General features: G+C 42.4%; 1 protein-coding gene across 1 annotated transcript; it reads right to left on the bottom strand.

The window, feature by feature from the left end:
- LOC130497375 (uncharacterized) lies at positions 1-9,886 on the bottom strand. Its single transcript, XM_056990139.1, is given in 7 exon segments — positions 1-246; positions 4,028-4,924; positions 5,793-6,338; positions 6,818-6,990; positions 7,203-7,387; positions 7,389-9,063; positions 9,277-9,886. Coding segments are annotated over 7 exon segments (4,332 nt in total).
- Between the last annotated feature and the right edge of the window lie 722 nt (positions 9,887-10,608).

The following is a 10,608-nucleotide window of genomic DNA, read 5'->3' as shown; positions in this document are numbered from 1 at the left end:
CTATTCATCTCTTTTAGGTGATGAATATTCTGGTTGGATGTCGGATATCGTATGGCCTATATCGTTCGATGGTGTAGGTACTGTGTCGATCGATACTGGTGGCATAGCTTCCTTCTCAAGCATGTTCCTAATGCTCTCAAATTCCATCCTTGGCACTGCCATATCACTGTGAAGAGCATTATAGCTGCGATCCAATGGCTGGTAGGTATCTTCCACCAATGTGCGGATATCTTCCTCCAGGTGTGCCTGAGCTCCCCAAATATCAGTCACCATATCATCTATCTCCTCCTTGCTGTAGCGTACTGGTGCTGGTCTGTATGCATGGTAAGGGCGTGCATGTTCTGGAAGGCGTAAGCAACTTCTCTGAAATAAAGATGCTCTCTCCAGGATTTTCCTTATGTGCTCTTCGGTGACAGGGATGATATCACCATCAACTCCCCTAGCATGTTCAAATTCATCTTTGTGGACACCAAATTCGTCCCTCTCTTCCCATCTGAATTTTCGGGATCCATTGGTATCAAAGGCACGTCGTCCAAACTCAATACGTCTGTCGGTCGATCTGGCTGTTGTTTTGTTGATCGATGTTGTCAACTCGACGTCGATCGATGGTGATGAAATGATATTGATCGATGGAGAGTTTTCATGTGGACGAAAACGTTGAGGAACTGCATCCTCTGTCATGGTGACGTGATGGTTGTCTGGGACGTGAGCTAGGATATCTGGATGGCCACGTTGCTGTGTGAACAGGTTATCTGGTCCATTGGCAACTTGAAGGATGTCTGCTATGTCCTCACTGGATATGTGTAGAATCCTTCCATCCATAGCTCTTGCAAAGCCATCTCTATCCTGTAAATACCAAATTCATCAGGTGTTAGTGAAGCATTCCTAATATCTCTAGAATTATGAAAACGAGATTGAGGTAAGGTGAGAGAATCGATCGATGGTGCAGTGGTGATGGCGATCGATGAGGATCATTTGGCTGCATGGTTAGATCGATTACTTTGTTGTTGCAGGTCTCCATGGTGATGTTTCTAGTTGCTGGAGGCTGCAGGGTATTTTTTGTTGATGTTTGAATTTTCGTGGTGGATGTTGACAACATTATATACCCATCTTGATAGAACCAAAATCGAGCACCGTCCTTTTTGTTTCAAGGACACGGCCCGAAGTGGCGATCTTGTCAACCAGCTCGACCAAACCAAGGTTTCTCCACCAGCTCGTGCTGATCACACCGACCGAGCCGCACATTCTAAGACCCACTGTCGAGCCAGACATAGCTTGGGTCGTGAGGAAACCGAAGACGGACATGCATTCTCATCCGGACAGTCCCGCACGTGTCCTTATCTTTATCCAGTGCATCCATCTTGTTCGAATGCATCTAGACACTTGGACGAATCTTGACTGGTCAACATCAGAGTCCGCACTTTTGACCAGTCTTCATCAAAATCACCAACCTTGACCAAGACTACATCATTTTCTGCACATTTGACTCCCTTTAATAATTTTAGTCAAATGTTGTATTTCCTATGTATCTTTTTCTGCACTTTCTTTATTTCTTTCTTTGACTACAAACACTATAAATATGTAGTCTCATTCATGAATAAAATCAGATCAATTTGGTTGTTTATTTTTGTTCTTCTTCTCTGAGTGAGAGAGAGTTCTTTAGCTAGTTCATCGGTTTGAACCGGCTTGTTGATTTGGTTGTCAGCCAATCATCTGTGTGTGTTATAGTTCTTTAGCTAGTTCATCGGTTTGAACCGGCTTGTTGATTTGGTGGTCAGCCAATCATCTGTGTGTGTTATTTGGTGGTTAGCCAACACATTCATCCGTTCTTTGGTGGTTAGCCTTAGATCGTTGGTATATCAAGAGTCATTCCGCACCTCTTGACGATCCGTCCAATCCATCCCAGTTCCAGAAATGCCATTGCCTTCTCGGATCATATCCAACATCCGGCCAAAGCCATCCTTCCCGATTTTGGGTCTATCATTTGGTATCAGAGCCACTTTGGCTGGTTTGTTTTCTATCTTCTTTTCACCTTCTCATCTCTTCATCATTTCTTATTTCTTTTGGATCCGGGCTGTTCCTTTACTCCCTTGTGATCACCATTTTAAAAAAAAAAAAAGAAAAAAAAAAAAAAAAAAAAAAAAAAAAAAAAAAAAAGAGTAAAAGATTGGCTTGAATCACTTGGAGTGGTGGAAGAGTAATCCTGCTGGCTGAAGAGAAACCCAGCCTTAGGACAGTTAAGGCGGATCCATACAAAAATCTCTTCATATTTCATTATCTTTTCTTTTACCCATAAAAGGTTGTTTTGGTTTTTGATTGCTGATTTTGACTGCCTATCATCCTTTGAACCAGTGGAAAGAACTCTGAGTGACCACCTAAAAATCGTGAGCTAAACACTTTGAGAGTGTGAGGATTTTTATGTGCTAACGTTTGTTAAGTGTTTCAGGATGTTTGGACTTCTCAAGATATCAAAACCACTACAAGATGATATCTTCTTTCCTTTTAAAACTGTTTCGGAAAAAGAGCAATTAATTTTTAGAAATAAGAAACAGTTTGCTGCTAATAGGTTTGATTTTGTGCAGAAACAAAAGAAGAGACAAAACATGTCCGATGATGAGAAGTGGGTCAGAAGTGGTGATCGTCCCTTCACCAAAACCAAGAGAAGCAGCCGTGATGTGTTTGATCAGAATAAGATTCAGACTTATGCGAGTTTGGAGAAGATGTTGCATAAGGCAATTCATGCTGTTCGGAAACTCAAAAGGAAGGAAAACACCAACACTTCTCCAGCACCAAAACAGCAATGTAAGTCTTCTTATCTTTCAAATTCTGATTTGAAAACTAATGAGATCTCTTATGATAAAAGCAAAGCTGTGAAACCCACAAGCAAAGCTCATTCTACCAGGTGCTTCAAATGCCATAGGATCGGTCATTATGCTAACAAGTGTCAAAAGCAGAAACAGTTGGTGACTTTGGAGAAAGTTGAAACCGAGCCAGAAAAGGAAGATCATTTGCCAATCTTCGATGACTATGAACATGAACCGAAGGAAGGATCAGATGGAGAGCAAAACCGTGGTCATCAAGAAGGATCTTCTTCCATTCAAAAACTGGACCAAACTCAAGGTGAGCATTGTGCTGATTATAATTCTTTTGCTTATAATCCTTTTCCTTTTAATGTTTCAGATTTGAGGACAAATCTTTTTGAAGAGGGAGAGTATGATAGAACCAAAATCGAGCACCGTTCTTTTTGTTTCAAGGACACAGCCCGAAGTGGCGATCTTGTCAACCAGCTCGACCAAACCAAGGTTTCTCCACCAGCTCGTGCTGATCACACCGACCGAGCCGCACATTCTAAGACCCACTGTCGAGCCAGACTTAGCTTGGGTCGTGAGGAAACCGAAGACGGACATGCATTCTCATCCGGACAGTCCCGCACGTGTCCTTATCTTTATCCCGTGCATCCATCTTGTTTGAATGCATCTAGACACTTGGACGAATCTTGACTGGTCAACATCAGAGTCCGCACTTTTGACTAGTCTTCATCAAAATCACCAACCTTGACCAAGACTACATCATTTTCTGCACATTTGACTCCCTTTAATAATTTTAGTCAAATGTTGTATTTCCTATGTATCTTTTTCCGCACTTTCTTTATTTCTTTCTTTGATTACAAACACTATAAATATGTAGTCTCATTCATGAATAAAATCAGATCAATTTGGTTGTTTATTTTTGTTCTTCTTCTCTGAGTGAGAGAGAGTTCTTTAGCTAGTTCATCGGTTTGAACCGGCTTGTTTGATTTTGTGGTCAGCCAATCATCTATGTGTGTTATTTGGTGGTTAGCCAACACATTCATCCGTTCTTTGGTGGTTAGCCTTAGATCGTTGGTATATCAAGAGTCATTCCGCACCCCTTGACGATCCGTTCAATCCATCCTAGTTCCAGAAGTGCCATTGCCTTCTCGGATCATATCCAACATCCGGCCAAAGCCATCCTTCCCGATTTTGGGTCTATCAAGAAGCCTACCCACACTCTCCTTCTTCCTGCCCGAACCCGTGAAGGGTTTCTTCTTCAGTGAGATCAGATGCTCGGCGAAGAGAGCTCCAAGGTTGGGGACCACTAGTCCCACAGTGTCGAGGTGAGAGAGATCGACCAGTCCGTTCACAGCTGGGAAGAGCAGTGAGAGATCATGTAGGCGCACCTTGTTGGGCTCCATCTTGCACAACAGAGTGTTGGCAATAGCCCGTAGGAAGTACCGTAGGGTCGGGTGACGGACGTCAGACTGAGTCGCTGAGCCGCTCCAACTGCCAGTGCCTATGATCTTCCAGAAGCCGCTCGCACCAGGGAGAGGTGAGAACCTGCAAGATGTTGCATCCTCCTCGAAACCGTAAATGCGGCAGATCTCGGGGATGGTGATCGAGTATCTCTTCCCTCGAGCAAAGAAAGAGAGAACGCCGTCGCCTGCTACTTTAGGACCGTCATGGCGGTAAGTGACGCGGACAAAGGCCATGAACTGGCGGACCAACGGAACGTGGAGGTCGTAGGCGTGTGTGGCTATGGTGCCCAACCCGAGCTGAGCAATCATCGCGTACAGATCATCCTGGATCCGCATCTTGTGTGTGACCTTCGGGTCAATGAAACGTGTAGGCTCGATGTCGACATCGATCCAGGCATTGTAGTGCAGGCTGTCGAAGTCGTCCCACTGCTCTGTGAGTGGTCTATCGGTACACTCTCTGCTGGAGACGACTGCCCTCGGGTCTGAGAAGTCGCGACCCTCCCTGTAAGCGATTGGGGTCTTGTCCTGATGTGGCCATGGAGGCCTTTCGTCTTCTCTCGGACCGCGGGGTTGCTGGCGGTTTGATGGGCCAGCGGGATAAGTCCTCCTCTTCGTCCTCCTCTCTCTCGCAGTGTCCGAATCTGTACTCATCTGAAAAGAAAAGTGAAACAAGGAATTAGCATTGATTCGGGAAAGAGAGTAATATCGACCGATGCACACTCGTGTGTGTCGATCGATAGATCAAATCGGTGTTCATCCTAGAATCGGAAATCGATCGACATGACAAAGTCTGTGTCGATCGATGGCGACTCGCGAAACCTGCAATTTCAACAGTCCATGCGAAAACGAATTGAAAGAGAGGATTGGAGCATAACAAACTATCCTAGCAACTAGATAATCGATTCAAACATCTAAAACGCCCTAAATTGCACCAAATCGACCTGATTTTCCCCAATTCAAAACCCACACCCTAGGGTTCCAATCCAAAGAGAAATTCGGATTAATACCTTAGATAATGAGAGAAATGCGAATGAAAACAGATGGAGGGCTTGAAATTGAGTGGTTTTGGGCAAAGATTGAATGGAAATCGTCAAGAATCGAGAGAGAAAAGGGAGTTTTAGAATTCGGCTAGGGTTTGCGAAATAAGGAAAGAGGAGGCGGATGTCGAGTTGAATGAGAAGTTGCCTCGACATCCCCGTGTCGATCGATACAACATTCGTGCCATCGATCGATTTAATGCATGTGTGAAAATGAATGCGATAGAGATAATCTAAATGTGACTAGCTAATAATAAAAATTTCTAACTAGATGAAATAAATGAAAATGAAATGAAGATTGAAAATAAAAGTTAAAAATATTAAATGAAAAATATAAAAGTCAAAAGAAAAATGGGTTGCCTCCCATTCAGCGCTTCGTTTAAAGTCTTTAGCTCGACTTAGGGTAACTGTTTTTAATTATCACCGGGTAGTAGCAGCGAAAGGGGCTTTATATCTGGTGGTTTTGCCCAGTAATGCTTTACTCGCTGCCCGTTTACGGTAAACTCGTCGCCTTCTTCACTAACGATCGTTAGTGCTCCGGAAGGTTTTACTTCCTTAATTGTAAAAGGTCCTGACCAACGAGATTTTAGTTTTCCAGGGAAAAGGTTTAATCTGGAGTTATATAAGAGAACTTGATCATTCGGTTCAAAGCGTCTAGATAGGATCTTCTTATCGTGATAAGCTTTTGTTCGTTCCTTATATAACTTCGAATTTTCATATGCCAAATGTCGAATTTCATCGAGCTCGTTGAGCTGAATTAGTCGTCTCTCGGCAGCTGGCTTAATATCAAAATTTAACAATTTGGTTGCCCAGGCTGCTTTGTGCTCCAGTTCAACTGGTAATTGGCATGATTTTCCGTACAGCAAGTGAAAGGGTGTCGTGCCCAGTGGTGTTTTATAGGCGGTCCGATATGCCCATAAGGCATTGTCCAATTTGCGAGACCAATCTTTCCTATCTATTCGGACAGTTTTTTCCAAGATTTCCTTGATTTGTCGGTTCGACACTTCCACTTGTCCACTTGTTTGTGGGTGATAGGGGGTAGCTACTCGATGGTGGACACCATGTTTCTCAAGCAATCTGTCGAAAACTTTGTTTATGAAATGTGATCCACCGTCACTAATGACTATTCTTGGAACTCCAAATCTTGGGAAAATGATGCTCTTGAAAAGTTTGATAACTACGGACGCATCATTTGTAGGAGAAGCTACTGCCTCAACCCATTTTGAGACGTAGTCTACAGCGACTAGGATATATTTGTTGCCATAAGAAGATGGGAAAGGACCCATAAAATCTATTCCCAAGATAAATTTTTGTTCCATCTCATGTCTCTTGCTTATTTTTCCTCTCCGCTGACATCTGTCACATCGTGCTATATGAGCATGAACATCGCGAAATGTTGTTGGCCACCAAAATCCTGCTTGGAGGATTTTGGAAACTGTTTAAAAGTGGCGAAGTGTCCTGCGTAATCAGAGCTATGGCATTGGTAGATAATGTTTGGAATTTCAATTTCAGAGACGCATCTTCTATATATGCCGTCAGAACAGTGTTTGTAGAGATAAGGCTCATCCCAGTGGTATCTCTGAACTTCACGAAAAAATTTCTTTCGTTCATAACCTTTTAAGTTTTCTGGTTCAAAATCAGCGGCTAAATAGTTGACTATATCAGCATACCAAGGTCGATCTGTGATTTTCCGTCCAATCGCGTTTTCTTCGTGTGGAGAGACATCCGATATATTATGATTCAAAGCATTACGAGCGACCTTAACTGGTATGTCAATAAGTTTGTTGATGTTCTGTCGCTGATGGATATGATTGATCTCTCATCAGTAATGTCGGTTGTCGATTCGCCATTTGATTCGTCCAGCAATCCGTCAGATAGGAGCGATATGTGACCGATGAATGACGTGTCCAAAAGAGCTATATTTTCTGTAGGAAAGAAATCATCTATAGGGACTTTATCCTCAACTCGAATCCTGGAAAGGTGATCAGCGACACCGTTGTCTACTCCTCTTTTATCCTTGATCTCTATATCGAACTCTTGGAGTAACAAGATCCATCTTATTAGTCTCGTTTAGCATCTTTTTCTGCATTAAATATTTGATGGCAGCATGATCAGTGTGGACTATAACATGTGCTCCAACTAAGTATTGGCGGAATTTTTCGAAGGCATAAACCACTGCTAGCAACTCTTTTTCCGTGGTAGAGTAATTCCGTTGCGCTTCGTCGAGTGTGCGACTCGCATAGTATATAGCGTGTAGCTTCTTATCTTTTCGTTGTCCTAAAACTGCTCCAACTGCGAAATCACTCGCATCGCACATAATCTCGAAAGGGAGATTCCAATCGGGTGGTTGTACGACTGGGGCAGTTATAAGAGACTTCTTCAGCGCTTCGAAGGCTTCCTTACATTCTGGCGTAAAATCGAATTTAATTTCTTTGCACAAAAGATTGTTCAGGGGTCTAGCAATTTTACTGAAATCTTGTATGAATCGTCTGTAAAATCCAGCATGTCCAAGGAAGCTTCGTATGTCTCTAACGTTTGTGGGTGCTGGTAGACCAGTCATTACTTCAATTTTGGCTCTATCTACTTCTATTCCTGCTGCGGAGACTTTGTGTCCCAGGACTATACCATCGTTCACCATGAAATGGCATTTTTCCCAATTTAGGACGAGATTCTTTTCTTCACATCTTTCCAATACCTTGCACAGGTTGTCTAAGCAATCCTTAAAACTTGATCCGTAAACTGAAAAATCATCCATGAAAACTTCCATGAAATCTTCGATCATATCCGTGAATATTGACATCATGCATCGTTGGAAAGTGGCTGGTGCATTACATAGTCCAAATGGCATTCTGCGGTATGCAAATGTTCCGTAAGGGCAAGTAAAAGTTGTCTTTTCTTGATCTTCAGGATGTATCGGTATTTGGAAAAATCCCGAATATCCGTCAAGAAAACAATAATATTTATGGTTAGCCAGTCTTTCGAGCATTTGATCGATGAAAGGTAAAGGAAAATGGTCTTTTCTTGTAGCAGCATTCAGTTTCCTGTAATCAATACACATTCGATGTCCAGTGACAGTGCGTGTGGGGATGAGTTCATCTTTATCGTTTTTAACCACCGTGATCCCTCCTTTCTTTGGCACAACATGCACAGGGCTCACCCATTTACTATCTGAGATAGGATATATAACTCCTGCATCCAGAAGTTTAATTATCTCCTTTTTCACTACCTCTTTTAGGTTTGGGTTGAGTCTTCTTTGCTGTTCTATAGACGTTTTTGCATCTTCTTCGAGGTGGATGCGGTGCATGCAAAGATCAGGGGCTATTCCGGGAATATCATCAAGAGAATACCCGATCGCTCTCCGATATTTGCGCAGCTTGTTTAAAAGCAGTGCAAGCTCTCCGTTCGTGAGATTAGCGTTAACAATGACAGGGTATGATTTATCGCAAAGGAATGCATACTTCAGGCCAGCTGGAAGTGGTTTCAGTTCCACTTTGGGTGCTTTTTCTTTAGTCCACTTGGCCGATGAAGAAAATGAACGATCAATAGTTTCCCTAAGGAATTTATCCGTAATGATTTCAGAATCATCATTTTCTTCAATTGTATCTCCGATACTTGCGTCCATAAGATTCGAATAATCTTCTGTTCTGCTATCTACATTCAGAATTTCTTGTTCATCATGAGTGAATGTATCTTCTGACGAATTTGTGGCACATATATCCGTAAGGTATTCTTTTTCCAGCTCAGAATCTTCTTCTGTGTAAAAGGCATGATCGTCTATCAGAGGACGTTTTAATAGTTTTTCCATGTCGAAGTTCATTGATATATCTCCGACATTTAAATCAATTTTTCCTCCTCGACAATCTATTATTGCTCCTGCTGTAGCTAAAAAGGGCCGTCCCAATATAAGGGGGTCTTTCGGCACTTGTTTATACTTTAGTACGACAAAATCTGCTGGTATAAAGCAACCATCAATTCTGACTGGCACATCCACTAGGATTCCCTCAGGTACCCTAATAGAGCGATCAGCTAGAACTAATGTGATAGGCGTTGGAACAAATACATCATAACCCAGTGAAACTGCTACAGAGTGTGGCATGAGGTTTACACTAGAGCCAAGGTCACAGAGAGAACGAGGGAAACGTGCGTTTTGTATCTTACAATCTAGGACGAAACTACCAGGGTCAGACCTTTTAATTGAAGTCCCTCCTTGTATTATCGCACTTACTTCCTCTGATACTAGCATGACGCTTTGTTCTCCACTTGAGGATATCATATCTTTCATGTACTTTTTCACCGAAGGGGCTATCTTAAGAGCGTCACTGAGGGACGTCTCGAAATAGATTTTATCGAAAGCCTTTTTGCAGATTGCATGCTCTAATGCTTTCTTAGTTTGCGGTTTGTTTGGAGGAAAAGGGGGAGGAGCTCTATAGACTCTTTCAATCCCGGTAGATTGTGTATTGCTACTGCTGGTGCCAGACGGTCGATCGTTTTCCTTCCCAGAGGATCGATCGATATGCAGTTCGTCTAGATGGTCGATTTCGTCTTCGGCATCGGGATTCTCCTTATCCAGATCCATAGTTTTCCCCTTATTCTTTTCACTTGAAGAATTTTTCCTATGTTCTGATGTTTCTGAGTCGGAGTCGTTATCAAGCAGTTTTATGGGGTTGGAATTGCTTTTTCCCGCGTTATCGATGAGTTTTTTTATTTCTGACGTCTTCTCTGGAATTCGTTTCAAGGTGTTTTCCACTTCGTAGCATCACAGCATATGCCTGGCGTTTTGCTCCAGGATTAGCATCGGTCCTTCCAGGAAGACGACCCGTCTCTCTTTTCAGAGTTGTTGCAAGGTTAGCAATTTTGTCTTCCATTCCCCGTAGATGTTCAATTAGAGAATCCATTTTCTGATTTAGCTCTCCGTAAACACTGTTTACTTTCCCGTTGAATTCGAATTTCATTTTACGGTTTCCTGTAAGAGCTTGCTTAAGATTGTATTTTTCTCTTCCAGTACGAGACTGTATACAGATTTCATAGTCTCGTGTAAAGCTGTCGACGTTAAATACAGAATGAGGATCAGTATCATCTAATCCTTCTATAAAATCGAACTCGTCACCTGATATAGGAAGAGTTTAGGGAAGTACGGGTACAGATTAGGTGGATTTTGATCTGTCAGAAGAGAATGAAGTGAATTTATGGAATTTTTTATTTCAGCTAACTCAGTATTTTATATTGAGACTATGTTTTTTTCTTTCTCCTTTTCTTCATCCATCTCTTCATAGGACCTTCCTCTCGCCATGTTTTCGA

The sequence above is a fragment of the Raphanus sativus genome, chromosome 1, assembly GCF_000801105.2.
Source record: "Raphanus sativus cultivar WK10039 chromosome 1, ASM80110v3, whole genome shotgun sequence".
Classification (NCBI taxonomy): domain Eukaryota; kingdom Viridiplantae; phylum Streptophyta; class Magnoliopsida; order Brassicales; family Brassicaceae; genus Raphanus; species Raphanus sativus.
Note: the sequence above shows the minus strand (reverse complement) of the source record. Positions and strands in the feature narration are given on the sequence as shown.